A 19,385-nucleotide genomic window follows, 5' to 3' on the forward strand; every position below is an offset into this window, starting at 1 on the left:
ACAGAAAAGACTTTTGCAAAGTTCAATCAATCCATAAGTCCACAATTCTATTCTTTTTTTAGAATATTACAGTAAGATATCGCGGTTATAAGTAAACATATGTTGCTGAGCATGCTAAAATAGTAGGTAGCAAAAGAAGTCAAGAATGAAAGAGTGAAAGAATAATGAAGATAATTTTTTAAAAAGAGTATTGTATCTTACCTAATTAATTCCTAAATAAATGAAAATATTTTTCTAATAGAACAAAACTCAAATTAAAAATAATAATGTGCTAAAAAATAACAGATCCTGGTGATTGTTATATACTAAATAGGCTTAAATATTATTGCATAAGCAATAATTTGGGTCCCAGGAGAGTTGCAGCTAATATTAATTTTGATAATAAGTAGTGCATTCCATATAGATCATTCTTTGCAGTTATCTTTCTATGGGACTTTTTCATAACTGAAATGGAACAATCTCAATCATCAAGTTATTTACCCAGCTGTAAAGATTTACTAGGTTTTCCCTGCATTATCTTGCAGACTGTTTCAAGTTTTGTTTTCTCTAATCTACTTCTTACCTCTGGTAAAGTAGAAATGTTATTGTTCTCTAAATTTAACTCTTCAAGTGCACTGCATTTTGCTAATGATCTGGGTATTGCTGATAGTCTGTTATACCTCAGGCCAAGACGACTTAAACTGGACAAGTTTCCTGTGAGCAATAAGAAAAAATTATTATTATTTTTACAAAATCTGATGAGCCTCTCACTGTCATAGGTTATCTACTAGATATTTATGAATTACTTGAAATACTATTTCAATATGATCTTTAACTTCTAGTACCAAGGAATCACATACTACACTCTATCAATTAGGATGAAATTAAAACCACTTTTGTGCTTGTTTCAGAAAAATAATATACAGCTATAAGTTAATTTTTAAAATGAACTATTAGAAAATATAGGCATACTTTAACAAATTAACCTTTAATTGAAAAGTATTGTATTTTTTAATTTATAATAATTATCCCATTTATATCTGTGTAATGATAATCCAACTTAGAACATGTGGTTATATATAAAAATTTACATAAAATTTGAGAAGAAATTTCCAAATTTCTAAAATGGTATTATTTAAAATATAAGATGAACAATTATTTTGTTAGATCAGAAAGGTTCAATATAAACATTCCAAACTTTCTCTGAAAACTTGATCTGATAGTAAAAAATTCCTCAAACCAAAATAATTACAAACAAAAGTAAAAGTTATAGTCTCTCTTATCTAAGCATATCCAACTTGAGCACAAATTATTCATTATCGAATAAATAAAAAACAGAGCATTTTATTTTCTAGGCATTTTCTAGTTTTATTGCATGACTACATGGCAAGCTACACGTAAGCTACCTGGATGAATATAATGATATCTGCTATCATAAAAGGCTCAATTCAAATTTAATTTACCAAACAATATACATTAGAAAAAAAGTTAATTTTAATACAAAAAGATAATAGTAATGAGAATTTAGTTCAATGTATTTGTCATGGCTAATTCATTTCTTTTTTGACTTCAAATTACAACTGTTGCTATGAGATTCTTTGTTGAGCTAGGTTAAAATGCCAAATGTAGCCTTTACTTTTAAATTAAACAGTTATTTACAGCATTAGAAATTACAGAAGTGGATGTCTGTATCACACAACTTTTTGGAGACATATTTTGAGGGCTTTCAACTTTGGCAACCTTCTGATGTCTGTCTTTCTTTTTGCTTTAATCATTTTTCAAAAAGCTGTTGTATGATCAACTTTCCTTCTTAAATGCAACATTGCAAAACTTACAAAAGGGCCGTCACTATGCCTCATAACCTTTATCTGGTTATCACTCATCTTCATCTTTCCCTCTTGCTGAAGAAATCAGTGACTGAAGTTCTAAGTAATGACTAATTGCAGCTACTTTTTATGTTTTACATTTTCAAGGTAAGAATTAGTCACTGATAGTGAAAAATACCCTCATGATTCTATACCATAAGTCTAATCAGAATTGCCTGGTCTATCTGAATATAAGCTAATTCTTCTACAAATATTTACAGAAGTTTTTTTCTGGGATACCCAACTTCTGAGCAGCCCATTCTTAGATATTAGCTAGAAAGAAAGCACTAACAATCCCAACTTTCTGTATTCCTCCCATCTCACCAAATTTTTTTTTTTTTTTTTTTTTGAGACAGGGTCTTACTCTGTCATCCAGGATACAGTGTAGTGGCCTCATCCCAGCTCACTACAGCCTCAAACCCCTGGGCTCAAGCAATCCTCATGCCTCAGCCTCCCAAGGAGCTGGGACTAGAGGTGCACACCACCACACCCAGCTAATTTTTCTATTTTTTATAGAGACAGGGTCTCACTCTTGCTCAGGCTGGTCTCAAACTCCTGGCCTCAAGAGATCTTCCCATCTCAGCCTCCCAAAGTGCTAGGATTACAAGTGTGAGCCACTGCACATGGCCACCAAATAATTTTTTAATTACAAAATATATGAATGCATCTTCATCTTTTCTTTAGATAACTATGGTTTGTAGTCTAATATGGACCTACTGAATCCTTTCTCTAAGCATTTATTTATACATATACAAATACAGTGATTTTTCATGTTTATGTGTTTGTTTTTATATAAATGGGATCATTCTACATGCTTGCTCTTCCCCCATAATAGGTCACAGAAATATTTTCCTGTGAGTAAATACAGATATACCTAATTCTATTTAATGATTGTAAGTATTCCATGATATACATGTATTAATACCTATCTAATCATTGTCCAACGGGTGGATTTTGTTTCTAATTTTTAAGAAGGAATTCTGTAATCAACACCCTTATAAATATGTGCACATTTGAAAATATTTCTCATATGTCTCAGAGGATATATTTTAGATTTTGATAAATAATACAAGGCTATATCAATTTTATTTCCACCAAGAGTGAAGGACAGTGCCCATTTACTCACATCCTTGCAAAATGGGGAGTGATAGTATCAATTTTTTATCCCTTGCCTATTCCATACCTACAGCCATTTGCTACAGCAAGGCTGATAAAGATGGAAATTTTCCTACAAGTAGCGATCATGTCTGACTATAAAGAACTTCAAAATCTTCTAATAAAATTTTAATTTGCTGTACACAGCCCAAGATAAAAAAAAAAAAGGCATTCAATCTTTAAAAAGAACTGGAAGTAAAAAAGACCATCCCTTTCTCTCCTTCATACCACTGCTTTCCCTACAGAAGAAGTTGTTTCCATTGTAATAATATGGCTAAAGCACTCATCAAGGGCTTTGAAGTTTCCCAGAAGAGGAAAGGGCATATTGATAGTGGAAAGTCCCTATAATTTTGTTTCATCAACTGACATGCCTTATTCAAGCTTTATCGTAGAATAGTAGATGAATACAATATTTTAAATGCTTTTTATTCTTACTGAAATCTAAAAATTTCCTGTGGCAATAAGGATTAGTATGGTAACCAAATTCAAATTTTTATCAACTCAAAAGCCCAGTAAATAGAACCAGATTCTGGAAACTTCTTTTCTAAAACCAAATAACTCTTAAAGTTCTCACTTTTAAAACCAGAATAGATTTCTAGAATTAAAACACTACAAAATAGTGAAATTGCTACATGACATTATCTAGTACCCAAATTAGTGGTAATTGAAATAAAAATGGTAGGTACTTCCAATTTTCTTGGATCTAAACTTTTTCCTTTCTTTCTTTCTTTTTTCTGTGGGACGAAAGGGGCTGGATTTTCAAAAATGTAATCTATGAGAATATGCTATTCTGGTGGAGAAATCCATATTTACAAAGGCCCTATATCACTGACTTGAGAGCATGGCATGTTCAAAGACCCATCCACATTTCATCAAAATCTATTACTCTCAGCAAAATAAAAGAGGTTAAAACAAAATCAAGAATGAAATATCGAAATTCTTTTATGCCAGAGAAAAACTTAACATCAGAAGTCTGGCATTTATTGTGATTCACCTTCTGCAGTGGTTTCAACTCTAATCTCTTTCAATGAGTGGTTTTAACAAACTAAACTACAACCTAGAAATCAAGACATGGCTTTCTTTAATGTTGAGCAATCCTGGCTAAGAAATAAAAATCAATGCTGCTGAGCTTCTGTATATAAACGTAGGCTGATCATTGCCAATCACTGGCATTTAGGTTTTAAGTGCTCAACTTTGTCTACAAATTGTTCTGTGCTTCGCTTTGACAGATTGCTTTCTTGTGCTGTCAGATTTCTAAAATACAGTGAAATCAAATGGCTATGACTTAAAATTAGATGCTTTCAATTTCAGCAAATATCAGCAACGTTAGGCTAATTCAGTGTAACTTTTGAGTAAGACTCTAATTCAAACAATCTTATTTTAACAAAGTAGCAAATAATTAGTAAGAAAGACACACAGTTCTAAAGATGAAATAATGTCAAAGGCACAATTATTTTTTTCAGAAACATTAAACTGAAAAACTGAAAGCAATACAAAAATTCTTGAATGTTAAAAACCCAAAAGAACACCACCATTAAAAAAAAAAAAAAAACTAGTAAAGTTGTTATACATAAGCTGCACTGTAATTACCTAAAACCTAATTACTCAAACTCTACTTGTTAATATAACCATAATTACTGTAACATTTCCTTGGAGCCCAGTGCAACAAAAGGACCTCTGTGAATTGTTCTGTGCTCCAGCCTTGAAGGCAGCATTTTGTTGCATGTTTCTCTTTATCTCACTTTGAGAAGAAATTGAAAGTAAAATGTTTTTTCCTATTCAGACCTTTTCTCCCTTGATTTCATGAAACCACCAGAGACGCTAGAAGGCTGTAAGAATATCAGGTCCATAGTTTGAAACAAAATGACTGCTATAATTAAGCTTAATATTTTCTTTTGTTCATAGCTAATTCTTGAATTAGAAAACATTTATATGGAAGAGAATATACATTTTATTCTTCAACAGGGTAGATTAACAGTTAAATCAGAGAAGCTATAAATACACATTTAAGCACTCTCTTACTTAACTGCAACCAGCTACCCCCCTCATTTCCTTCTGTCTCTTCTCCACATCCCATGTGCTGTCAGTGATCCTGGCACTACTCAGACTAGAAGTAAATGGCGGTAATTACTGCCAAGGAGTGATAGCTACTCCAGGAGTGTTCATGTTAAATAAAGAAAGGGGTAAAAACATCCTGGTCTACTTATAAGAAAAAAAGAAAGAAAGAAAAGGCAAGGAAATAAAGTGATTTTTGGAAAAGTGATGGTAAGGCGATATAAGGTTTGATTTTCAGTTGTGAGTTAGGGTAAGATTCGTTAGTCCAGGGAAAAAAGAGTGGGCAGCTGCTTCAGGACTAGCATAAACTCTCCAGGATAGGTGTTGGTTTTTTGTTTGTCTTTCATTTTAAGTTATGCTTTCCAAGAACAGGAGTTATAGTTTCCAAGAACTAGACCAGGATAAAAAAAGTATCAAGAGAACCATATCCCAACTAAGTTTGCCAGTGACTGTTTTGGGTGAATTGCTCTTCTCCAATAAACGAGAGGGAGAATCTCAAAAGTCTATTAAGACTGTTAAGATTTGTAACAGACCAAGACTCAAATGTTAAAATTTCTCACCAAATCTCAACCTTGTGCTACACAATCAAAATACTGGGAATGGGAGGGATGAAGAAAGGGAAAAGAATTATTTTAATAATCGCGGTAAATAATAAATGACTACAATACATAAAAAGTTTTAATAAATATTACTTATTCATTTTCCATCACTGAGAATAACAGCTGTACTATATTTGCTGACAACTATCAAAGCATATAAAAATAAATACAATATTACTTAAAACTTTCTTGTTAATGTTTCAGTCCTCATTAAGTTCTAATACATAATTGTAATTTGATCATACAGAATATGCTAAAAGTGAGGCACATTTGTTATGCTGAGGTAACATCTTAACTCCGAGAGATTAATAATGAAGTCAAATATTTTCATATTAGTAAACATACTTAAAACACAGAAGCATTATTTCTAATAGAAGAGAAAAATGTAAAATTAAGAAAGCCAGGAGAAAGAAGGCTACATGGAGAAGTTATCCTTTGTCAGACCCTAGTCCTACCTACCAGACGATTTTGTCGCACACCACCACCTACGCTTTCTTTGTTTGCCAGCACTATTCATGTTAGTATTTTTAATTGCAAGCCCCCTTGGACTCTTATTTAACAAGATAGGGACACAGACACACACATAAAAATATTAAATAATAAAATATTATTAGACTGACAGAGAACAGGGCTGATAATCATTTCATCAGTTGAAGGATATTTAGGAGAAAAGAGTTCTAAACAGAGAGACGGAAAGTACAAAGACGTAAAGGCTAGAACTTGCCTGATATGCTCAAGAAACAGTAGAGTATATCCTAAGAAATACACAGGGACTAAACACCAATAAAAAGGATAAGAATGTAACTTTATAATATTGAGTATCTTAAATTTTGGTACTCCTGTCTCATTAGCAGTAAAGCAATATTTTGTGTTTATAAAGGCTGAACAAGATTTTGGATTTTATACCAGAAGTTATGTTTTGAAAGTGTTTTTATATGACATTCCACTGAAAAGTGATCATGCTAAGATTATGCATTATTCTTTCTTTCCTCCTTTACTATACCAATTAGTTGGTTGTTCAAAATAAGAAAACTTAAAGATACATATTTTAATGTAAGGACATACAAAAAAAAACCTAAATACATCACTATGTAATCCAACAAAATATGCTGAAATAAAAATCAAACATATATGCTGAATTGGCCCACATTTCCCCTAGATTATACTCTGCAAATATGACCCTGAAAATCAACACTGAGAAATAAAACATAGTTATTGAACTTCAGAAATGAAGAAATGGTCCTTTAGCTGGCCAGGAGAAACAATTAAGTCACTTAAAATGAGGGAAAACAAACGTACTAGCCCCATATTTTTGTACATTCAATTCCAGAAGACAGTAGAACTAAGAACCTCAAGGAAAGGAAGTTTGACCAATGATTTTATAGCCATCCAAACTGTTCTTCAAGTACAAAGGTTAGAAACATATAAGAGCTATAGAAGACTACTGTTCCCATGAACTATTTGAGAAAACTATTACCAGATTGGCTTCAACCAACTAAGAAATGACTGAGGCAACTGTCGCAACAGGACTGCTGATGAACATTAAGACTAAAACAAAAATGAGGATTAGCATAACAAAGTATGTTACCTGTCCTGACAATGCAAAAATATTAGAAGAAAAAAGAGATCCCTCCCCCAAAAGGCAGGAAGTAGGATAAATTCACTGATTGCCTAATCTGTGCCATGATTGACATTTATGGAACACTCCACCCAACAAAATTAAATCACACATTCAATAGCACATGAATGCTTCCCAAGACAAACCATAAATTGAGCCATAAAATAGGTCCCAATACATTTCAAAGGATTCAAGCCATACATGTTATGTTCTTGACCACAATGGAATTAAATTAGAAATCAGTAATAAAAAGATTTGTGGGAAAATGTCAAACATTTGGGAACAAAATGACATACTTCTAAATAAGGCATAGATCATAAAAACCAAAAAGCAAATTAGAAAGTATTTTGAAGGAATAGGAAATCACAACATGTCAGAATTTGTGGGATGCTGCCAAAGCATAACTTAAGGGCAAATTTATAGCACTAAATGTTTTTAAATGTCTTTATGAGAAGAAAGGCCTCAAATTAATAACCTCAAGCTTCCACCATAAGAAAATATAAGAAAACAATTAAAACTCAAAGTAAACAGATGCAAGGAAATAATGTTTAAAGTAGAAAATGATGAAATGAAAACCAGAAAAACAATAGGGAAAATCAATAAAACTTTGAGAGGATCAGTAAAATTGATAAGCCTCTAACCCGAATGATTAGGAATAAAAAGAACATACACGTTACCAATACTAGGAATGAGAAAGGAGGAATTACTATATAGACTCTATATCTATTCAAATAATAAGGGAATGTTATGAACAATTTTATGTTTTCCAATCTGACAACGCAAATAAAATGAATATATTCCTCGAAAGACACATATGACCAAGTTTGCTCAAGAAGAAAGTGATAACCTGAATAGCCCTACATCCATTAAAGAAATTGAAATTGTTTTAAAAAACATTCCTATAAAGAAAAATCCTGATCCAGAAGGCTTCACTGCTGAATTTTACTAAATATTAAAGGAAGAAATAATGCCAATTTCATACAAACTGTCCAAAATCTGAAGAAAAAGGAATATTTCCAACTTGTATGTGGCCAGTGTTACCCTAAAACCAAAAACTACACAAAGACAGGTTTTATACTATTATTTGTGAATATATTATTTACTCAAAACAAATCTAATTTTTAAACTTTCTACCAAAACGTATCTTTTTTCATTATTTCTACTTGGTAAGCAATTTCAGTCTTATCATCTGAGTTTTTAATCAAGTTCAGGAAAACACAAAATTATATTTACTGTATTACCTCTATTTTCTTTCTAGAACTTCCAGTCCTGTCTCCCATGACTTTTTAACTTTTCATTTATTTAGTATATATTTTTTTGTTCTAGATTCCAGGGGACTTCTGTTTTATCCTATAGATCACTATTTTGGTCTTTGGCTGTGTTCATTACATTATATAGCATTTTCCAGTAAATTTGATTTGGCAAACATTATTTCTAAAACTGTATTCTATTCTTGGTTTCCTTTTCGTATCAGCCTGATCATGTTTTACAGATGTAGTATATACCCTTTCTATGCTTTTTTTCGTCTAGGATCACTTTTCTTTATCTTGGCCACTTTAATAGATTTTAAAAAGAGAAAAGCAAGAAAAAAATTGTGCTCAGTCTGTGAACCAATCTCTTATTTATATAGGAAATTTGTTATTCATCATGGATATTAATAAAATGATCTTTTATGTGTTACAGACAATCTTGCCTTTCAGAGGAGCATCTAAATTGTAATAAACCAATTAACTAGAATATATACTCTGTTGACACCACAAATAATATGATAGAAAGAGCAATGGGCCAAGAATCAGGGAGACCTAGATTATAATGGCTAGCTACTATATCCAAGTCTCAGCTTGCTTTTGTGTAGATAAATAGTTGTCCCATATAACCTAGGACAGTTTATTCAACTCTTAAAAAAATTTCCTAACAATTGCTTTGGTTTCAAGTAATAGTAGGTAATTCAAACAAACCCTTCCATTTAAAAAAACTAAAAACATCTTCTAAAACCAAAATCAGAGCACTAACAAGATGATGACTAAGTACCAGGCGAGAAACAAGCTGGAAACCCAGAAACAAGCAAAACACTGGAGATCCTGAGAGTGCTTCTCTAATCAGAAGATGCAGCTGAAAGGTAAAGCATATTTCTGGCAAGAATCAAAATCTAGGGCCTTCCAAGGATGGGGACTCCAGTAATCAACATCAGCTGGGGCCCTACAGAGCTGCATCCTACTTAAAAGGGTAAACTGGAAGTAAAACAGTCATCCAGTAAATCTGCAGAAAACCTTTGAATCACTTGGGGGACGAGAAAAATCTGAAGCCTTGAACATGGATTAAAGTGGTCCCCCTGCATACATGAGAGAAACAAACAAACAAAAAATCCTTCTGTAAAAAGAAAACATCATCACAGGCCTCAAATCATTTAGTAATAGCACCTATGAAATGTGCATTACTTTGCTTGCCCAGGAGTTTGACACCAGCCTGGGGCAATGTAGAGAGAACCTGTCTCTACAAAAAAAAAAAAAAGAAAGAAAGAAAGAAACATTCATTACTGAAATTAAGTACAGATGTGATTTTTCTAAATAAACATTACAGTATCCTTATACTATACCAATAACTGAAAAGGCATCAGAATTTTTAAAAATTTCCTTTACTATTCATATAAATGTATGGGCAACTAGAAAAATAAAGACGACTATATAAATATAGAACGCCTCACAGCTCAATTCAACTTTTTGCAATTAGGCTAAGTCTTTGAAACACATTTTGAACTTCAAGACATCTCCTCTCTTATCTCTCAATATTATAGATGAACAAACTTCAAATTATTTTCACCATGTTTTCAAAACTAAACATCAATGGTTTTACTTTTCAGTGTGAACTACTTTAATAAAGAAGGGAATACATCCAATATAAAAGCATACAACATTCTGAAATAAGCAAAAACAGAAAAATCCACCCATTCTGCAAATTAAGCTATAATAGAACATATACACGTAACTCAATATTCTATCTTCTTCATAATCCAACTGGGCTCATTTCCTAAAACTTATTTTTTTTTGCTGAGAAAAGAAAATGAAAGTGATTTTAAATACTATCTCTTTTAATGAAATTTTACTACTTTGATAATTTTGAATTTTAATCTCTGATTTTTACTACCAAAATGGATCAAAAATATTCCTTTGATAGCCAGGTAGCTATAAATAAATATCAATATCTTCTTTCTCCTCTCATACCTATAGTATCTGGGAGGTCTAGCAGTTCATTGTGCTGCAAGTCAAGGTTGGTTATCTGTGTGCAGTTTCCAATCTCCTTTGGAAGGTGTTCAAGTTGATTGTGAGCTACATCCAGCGTAATGAGGTTACATAATTCACCTGTAAATTAACCAATACAAAAATTTAATAAGTATTATTAAAGAATATGTTAGATAATACTTCTAAGCAAGAGTAAATTTTATAATTTCTAAGCACAAATAACTGGAAACAATCTTATTAGATAAGCAACTTTTATTTGAAATGGTAAATTACTTAGGGAACACACTTGCATTGTGAGAAGAAAAAGCTTCATATTTCTATATCATAATTACATTTTGTTTCTGAAAAAGTCAATCACAAAATCTGAAACCATTTCAAAATGACATCTGATAAAATTAAAATGTTGTTTGTAAATGATTACCAACCTGTATTATATACTCTTTTTAATTTAAGTAACCAATTCAACCACAAATGTTTATATATTCCAAAATTTAAAGGGCTAGTTTTTTTTAACCAAATTCAAGACAATATCAGATACATCTTCAGTTCAATTTGAGGGTCATCTTCCACCTCAAAACATATGTGCTTTCAAATATACATACATTCTTATGTTATATAAATACATAATTTGAGTATTATAAATAAAAACTGCTTCTCAACTTAATAGCACTCTAAAAGGACAGAAAATAAGGTATATTTCTCCTTTCCATTCTAGTTGAAAGGGCTGTATTGGAAATTTAGATTATTCATAGTGTTATTTAGCCTTTAAAAACCTTTTTATCTGTAACAGATGTATTGGTCCTCTCATAATTTTTCTATTTTAAAGGCAGAGGTTGGAGATACCAAAAAAGTAACATAAACAAACTGTATAGAACTCCATACAGTACAGTGGTTCCCCGAAAAATTATTATTTTTTCCCCAAAAAATTAAACACAGAACTACCATATAATCCAGCACTTCTACTCTGAAAAATGGATGTGGGGCACATTATTAAGCTACATATAAATACAGGCAATGAAAAAAATAGATAAATCTGTTTTCATCAAAATTAAACTTTTGTGCATCAAAGGATACTGTCAAGAGTGAAAAAACCCACATGATAGGAGAAAATATTTTCAAATCACATATCTGCTAAGGGATTAATATCCAGAATATATAAAGAACTCCACAATAAAACAAGACCACCACAAAAAAACTCAAAGAAGCTAATTAAAAAATAGGCAAAATACTTCAATAGACATTTCTCAAAAGATATTACAAATGGCCAATACACACATGAAAAGATGCTCAACATCAGTAATCATTAGGGAAATGCAAATCAAAACAATGAGATACCACTTTACACCCATTAGGATGGCTACTATAAAAAAAAACAGAAAATAACAAGTATTGGTGAGGGTATAGAGAAATTGGAACATTTGAACATTGCTGGTGGAAATGTAAAATGGTGCAGCTGCTATGGAAAACAGTAATGTGGTTCCTCAAAAAAATTAAACATAAAATTACCATATAAATCAGCAATTCCACTTCTGGATATATACCGAAAAGGACTCAAAAAGATATTTGTATACCAATGTTCACAGCAGCATCATTCACAATAGTCAAAATTGGGAATAAGCCAAATGTTCATTAATGAATGAATAACCAAAATGTGGTATGTATATGTAATGGGATATTATACAGCCTAATGAAATCCTGATACATGCTAAACATGTGTGAACCTTGACGAGATTATGCCAAGTAAAATATACCACACACAAAAGGACAATTACATGGTCCCACTTATATGAGTCAAATTCATTGAGACAGAAAGTAGTATAGTAGTACCAGGTGCTGAGGAGAGCGGGGAATGAAAATTTATTGTTCAATAGGCACAAAGTTTCAGTAAAAGATGATGACAAAGTTCTGGAGATGAATAATGGTGATAGCTGCACAACAAAGTGAATATACTTAATGCCACCAAACTCTACAAAAATGCCTAAGGATATATTTTATGTTATGTATATTTTATAACAATAAGAAAAATTTGTGGGACATAAATAAGCCAGTGCTCAGTGGGAAGTTTATAGTACTAAATTTCTACATTATAAAAGAAGTAGGATATCAAGTCAAAATCTAAGTCCTCATCTCAAGAAAAATAGAAAAATAAAAATAAGCCCAGGCAAGCAGAAGGAAGGTAATAAAAAATAAGAGTATAAATCAATAAAATTGAAAACTGGGAAGAAAAAAAATTAATGTAAATAAAAGTTGGTATTTTTTTAAAAAGTCAATAATATTGATTACCCTATGGGAAGATTTACAAAGACAAAAAAGAGAGAAGACATATATAAATATTGGCAATGTAACAAGGGACTATAAATCCTACAGTCTTTAAAAAGATAAAAAGGAAATACTAGAAACAACTTCATAATTATAAATCATAAATACTCAAAGTTAGAAGATATAAAACAATTCTTCAAAAACCACAAACTACTAAAACTCAACCAAGATGAAATAGAAAATCTGAATAGTACTATAACCATTAAATAAACTTGATTTGTAATTAAAAAGCTTCTCAAAAAAGAAATCCCAGGCCCAGATGGCATCACTGGAAATTTTTACCAAGTACTCAGAAAAGAATTAACAACATTTTATGCAATCTCTTTCAAAACATAAAGGAGGGAACACTTCTAAACTCACTTCATGAGGCCAGCATTACCTTGATATTAAAACCAGGCAAAGATAGTACAAAAAGAAAACTGTACAGATCAATGTCTCTCAGGAGATATGTATATCAGGAACTTAGACACAAAAATTCTCAACAAAACATTAGAAAATTGAATTCAATAACATAAAAAGAATTATAGACCATGACCAAGTAAGATTAATTCCAGATATAAAAGGCAAGTTCAATATTTGAAAATCAATCAATGTAATTCACCATATCAAAAGTCTAAGGAAGTAAAATCATTTGATGATTCATGTCAGGAAAACACTGGACAAAATTCAAAATGCATTTATGTTAAAAACTCTCTCCAATTTAGGAATAGAGGGGAATTACCTCAACTTGGTAGAGAACTTCTATAAAAACTTACAGCTGACTTCTAGTTTTCGATCTGACTTAAACTTGGAAGTCCTCATTCTCATCCTCACAACAAAAAAAGGTTGAACAAACTGAAGACCATCAACTCTTCCTACACCCTTCAGAGACCTGAGGACAAAACCCTGTCCCCAAAACTGGAGAGAAATGCAAATAAAGAGATTCAGAGCTTACCAGGGTTAGAAGCCATAGCTGGAAGCTTAAGTGTTTTAAGTTGAAACTTGTAAAGGGCAATTAACTAACTAGTTGCAGGAGACTGAGTGTGGAATACGTTAAGAGATAAAAATGGCTGAGAGGCTCATCTTTAGGAGGGTCCCTACATTTATCTCCAGGAGCCCTGCCCCAGGTTCTCAGGGTGAAGATAAGAGAAAAATCCACCTGTTTAACCTTGGCATGTCACATTCAAGCTGTAGAAAGTCATGGACAAAAGAAATTTTTGAAGGAAGCTAGAGGAAAAGGATAAGAATTACAATAGACTTTTCTTCAGAAATCATGCAAATAAGAAGAGAATGGAGTGAAATATTTAAAGTGTTAAGAGGAAAAAACCCAACAACCTAAAAGTTTGTTTCCAATGAAATTATCCTTCAAAAGTAAAAAAAGATATAAAGACTTTCTTAGATTAACAAGAATATGGGAACTTGTCACCAGCAGTGACATTTCTAGCCTTGCAAGAAATGTTAAGTTTTTCATAAAGAAGAAAAATGATTTATGTCAGAAACTTGGATCTACACAAAAAAGGGAAGACTATTAGAGAAAAGGAATAAAGATAAAAATCTTTTATTTTCTTAATTGATCTAACAGATAACAGTTTGTACAAAGTATTAATAGCAACAAGACATTGGGTGATTGTAGCTTAAGGATAAGTGAGACAATTGACAGCAATGTTATAAGAAACAAGACAGAAGAAATGGGAATGTTCTGTTATAAGGTACCTGTACTACCCATGAAGTGGTATAGTATTATTTGAAAGTAAACTTGTATTAGTTGTAAATGTATACTGTAAACTCCATGGCAAACACCAACAAATTAAAAGTATAACTGATATGCTAAAGAGAAAATGAAATAATATAAAATGCTCAATTAAAACTAGAGAAGACAGAAAAAAAGGAGACAAAAAAAGAAACAAGTTCAACAAAAAATAGTTGCAAATATAATCAATAATAATCTAACTAAATCACATTTAAATGTGAAGGTTCTAAATGCACTAATAAAGACAGATTGTCAGAGTTAACAAAAAACCAAGACCCAACTACATGCTGTCTTCAAGAAACCCACTTCAAATATTAATATAAATACAGATTAAGAGTAAAAGGATGGAGAAACAAATGCAATGCCAACATTATTCAAAAGAAAACTAGAGTGGCTATAATAATTTCAGACAAAGCAGACTTCAACACAAGAAAATTATCAAGGATATAAAAGGCACTACATAATGATAAATGGGACAGTTCTCTAAGACATACAATCCTTAAAGCATATGCACCTGCTTATCTCATCCATGTTTATGTATTAGTGCTTAGTACATAGCATCATGTTAATTAAAAGAATAAATGAAGACAGCAGAGAAAAATAAAATTTGGATTCTAATATTCTTCATGCTAGAATGAAATTTTAATTTGCCATCATCTTTTAAAATAAATAATACTTGAATTTGTTTCAGTTTGAAATATAGTAACTTCCACTAATCTAAAGGAAGTTGCACAAATCCCAAAGTGTATAGGGACCAGGCAAGTAAATAAAACAAGTTGGATGGAGATTGGCTAACTTTAGCCCATGAGGAACAGCTGTGATTCAGTTCAGATCAATTATTAATACATTGCAGGACTTCTCAATCTTGGCACTATGACACTTTGGACTAGGTAATTCTTTATTGTGAGAGGCAGTCCTATGCCTAGCAGCATCCCTGGCCTTTCCCCGTTGATGCCAATAGCACATTCCCACCAAGTATTGACAATCAAAACTGTTTCTAGACATTGCCAAATGTCCTCTGTTGAAACACTGCCAAAATCATCCCCAGTTGAAAAATCACTGTTATTTAATATGTTGGAATGAAAGTTCAATATTGTCCAATCCTCATTTTTCAAGAGAAGCTGGAAATCTACACTTTCATATAAAATCTTTTAATTCTTAAACACTAATAACTAATATTCATATAGGTTAAAACGGAATGAGGCACTGTTACCCAACATCTGTCAATTTTTTTCAGTACTCAGGACATCAGTTTGATATCTCTGCACATACAAACAGATTAATTATCAACATCTTAGGACAGGAATTGCCTATCATTATCCAATATTAAAACTAAAAAATAAGTGTTTTTTAAAAGCAGAATATAATCACCCAGGCTCAAATAATGTTGATTAGTAAGTTAAATCTTTTTATTTGTATAAATAACCATATAACTGAATTATTTTGAGACTATATTTTCCTAGAAAGTTATTCTCCAACAATACAACTCTCTACTGATTCAGGAAATCATGTTAATATTGACTTACTAAGACGAATGTCACTAAGAACAGTAACTTCTCATTCTCACAGTCTAGGAATTCCTAAAGGTTTTTAAAAATGCTTAAAACTCAGGAAATGTGATTTAATCTTTTTAACAGCATTAGCACACAAAAGTAACATGATTTAAAAATTTGGGTCTGTTAGTCCATGAGATACCACTTACAATTAAATTATATACTATTTTAAGTTAAATTTGAAATTTTTAAAGATTTTCCTCAAACCCATGTATAAATTTTAAGACTCATGAAGAACATTGTCTCTTTAAAATTTTAAATTTTCTTCAGTCTAATAAAAGAGATCTAATAACTTCAGAAATTTATCAGTCATAAAAATAGTTACCCTAAAAATTTAAAATATTTTCAAACTAATTCAAAATTTCCTATTTAATGTAATCAATAAAATACTTTTACTGTGGAAAAAGAATTTTAAGATCTCTCTTCTTCAGAGTAACTTATAACTGTCCAGCATTTTCTTGTTCATGTTCAAATAATCAGAAATATCTGAAATTTTAAAATATATGATAAATTCTGCACCAAACAATACTATGCTGGGATAAGAGCCTATGTTACAGTTTACAAGGGTAAACATTTAAGCAGTTAATATTTTTATACCATTTACTATCTCTATACTCTGTTCAGTTATATAGTTCTTTAAAACATTTGTTTCACCACATATGATCCAGATATTGTAAAAAACAACACAAAATATAAGTCCACCTCAGATGGTTTTGAAGACTAACTCAGGTATTTACAGTGATTTATCTCTAGCTGGGTATAAGAGCGGATTTTATTCTCTTCATTATAAATTTATATTTTGTGATTTTTCTTTAATTTGCTTTTGTATCTTTTTAAAATCAAAGAGGGAAAAAGGAAGATGTAAGAGGTAAACACTAGTAGTCTCTCCCAAATCATTCATGGAAGAGTGTTTTCTGACCCACAAATAGAAGTTTTTGGTCTGTGAAACAGATATATCTGATAGCAAAAATGAATGCATCATGCTATCATATTGATATTATCCATTAATATTATGCACTTATGACTCATATTCCATGCTTACTAAGCAATATTTTGATTTTAAATTTGGTTTCCCACATAGACTTGCCTACAGAGAGAAGAAAAACTTCATTAATTCATCCATTCTACAACTGTTTATTAAGTACTAATGCAGCATTCTAGATACTGTTTTAGGTGCTGGGGACGCAATAGAAAAAAAACAAAGACAAAAATTCCTATCTCCACAGAACTTATATTTTAATAAGGAAAAAAGAAAATAACATTTAATCAGTGTCCACAGAACTTACATTTTAATAAGGAAAAAAGAAAATAACATTTAATCAGTGTCAGGAAGTATTAAAAGCTATAAAAGAAAATGAAGCAAGGTAAGAGTATAAAAGTATGATAGAGTGAAAGAGATTAGAGGTTTTGACAGTAGTAGACAGGGAAAGTAACCCAGATGAAGTAGCATTTGAGAAGAGACCCGAATAATAGGGGAGAAGCAGCAACGGGAATAGTGGGGGAAGGGTGTTCCAGGCTGAGAGAACAGCAAGTTCAAAGACTCTGAGGTAGGGTATAAACAAAACAGAAGGCCAATGTGGCTGGAATGAGGAAGTAAGGAGTAAGGAAAAAAGTGGTAAGAGATGGAATGGCAAAGAGTCAGATTCATTTAGAGTTTTGTATGTTAAAGTAAGGACTTAAGCTTTGCCTAGGGAGGTAGTGGTGAGGATAATGAGTGTTTTTCTTTTTATTTTTTAATTGATAAAATTTTAGAGCAATTTTAGCTTTACATAAAAATTACACCAAAAGTACAGAGAGTTTCCATATACTCCCTTTCCCACAGTTTCCCTTATTATCAACATCTTGCATTAGCATGGTACACTCAACTGATGAAACAACATTGAAACAAAATTAACTAAAGTCTATCATTTAGAGTAGTATTCACTGTTTTGTGTTGTTCAGTTCTATGGGCTTTGTTAAGTGCATAATGACATGTATCCATCATTACGGTATCATATAGAATAGTTTCATTGCCCTAAAAATCCTTTGTGCTTCACCTATTGGTTTATCCTTCCCTTCCTTTCTCAGAGCTTCTGCAACCACCGATTTTAGTTTCTGTCATGTAGTCGGAAATCACACAGGATGTGGCAGATTAGCTTTCATTTAGCCACATACATTTAAGCCTCCTTCATGTCTTTCTGTGGTTGACAGTTCATTTATTTATTTTTTATCACTGAATAATACTCCATTGTATATATATTATCACAGTTTGTTCATCCATTCAATTACTGAAAGTCGTCCTGGCTGCTATCAATTTTCACCAATTATAAATAAAGTTGCTAAAAAACATTATATGTGGACATAGTTTTCTAATTCATTTGGGTAAATACCTAGGAGCATGATTATTGGATCATGTGATAATACTATGTTTAACTTTGTAAGAAGCTGCCAACTTACTTCTAAAGTGGTTGTACTATTCTGCATTCTTACCAACAATGAATTAGAGTTCTTACCAGCATTTGGCATTGTCAAAGTTTTGCATTTTAGCCATTCTTATAGGTATGTAGTGGCAGCAGTTATATTTTGAAAGTCCAGTTTACAGGATATAAAATAGCTGTATGGAAAAAGAGGGGAGAGGGACAGGGAAGGAGTGGGGAGACGAGAGTGGGGAGAGGAGAGAAATCTGAGGTCTTAAATATCAAACTAAGGATCTGGACCATTTTGACCAGGTAATAATAAAGAACAACTTAAAAGTTTTTGAGCAAATCATAATAATCAGAATGCTGTTCTAAAATGTCTGTTTCCTCATAGATATGAATGGATGGACTGGAGAAAGCAGAATTAAGAATAATGGCAGACTTGTCAGAAACTAGACAAGTCAGAAGAAAATGTAGAGATACCTTTAAAATACTGGGGAGAAAAAAGGGAAAAGGAAACTGTCAAACTAGAATTCTATACCATGAAAAACAGCTTCCAAAAATGAAGGAAAATAAAGGTTTTTCAGCCAAAAAAAAGCTGAGAGAATTCATTAATGAGCAAACCTATAATATGATATGTATTAAAGGAAGTTCTTTGGGCAAAGGGAAAATGATTTGAGACACAAATTCAGATCTACATAAATGAAAAGTAACAAGTGGTAAATAAAAACATTTTTTCTCATTTTTAATTTCTTTAAAAGACAATTGAAAAGGATGATGGAATATAAAAAAGCACATACACCAACCCAAAAGAGTTCACAGTATCCAAATCTGGAACAATTTGAGCAAGAAAACGTATAAAAATAATATTGGTTTAT

At 31.6% G+C, this 19,385-nt stretch overlaps 1 protein-coding gene across 6 annotated transcripts in view; it reads right to left on the reverse strand.

Annotated features, from left to right (window-relative positions):
• The window catches only part of SHOC2 (SHOC2 leucine rich repeat scaffold protein), a 69,180-nt gene that overhangs the window by 13,690 nt on the left and 36,105 nt on the right, over positions 1–19,385 (reverse strand). For all 6 annotated transcript variants that reach the window (XM_045568796.1, XM_045568801.1, XM_045568795.1 and 3 more), the window contains 2 exons: positions 10,493–10,630; positions 563–693 (listed from right to left, as the gene is read on the reverse strand). In XM_045568796.1, the coding sequence (XP_045424752.1) occupies positions 563–693; positions 10,493–10,630 (269 nt within the window). The remainder of the gene's footprint in view (positions 1–562; positions 694–10,492; positions 10,631–19,385) is intronic.

This window comes from Lemur catta, chromosome 14 (genome assembly GCF_020740605.2).
Source record: "Lemur catta isolate mLemCat1 chromosome 14, mLemCat1.pri, whole genome shotgun sequence".
In the NCBI taxonomy this organism is placed as follows: domain Eukaryota; kingdom Metazoa; phylum Chordata; class Mammalia; order Primates; family Lemuridae; genus Lemur; species Lemur catta.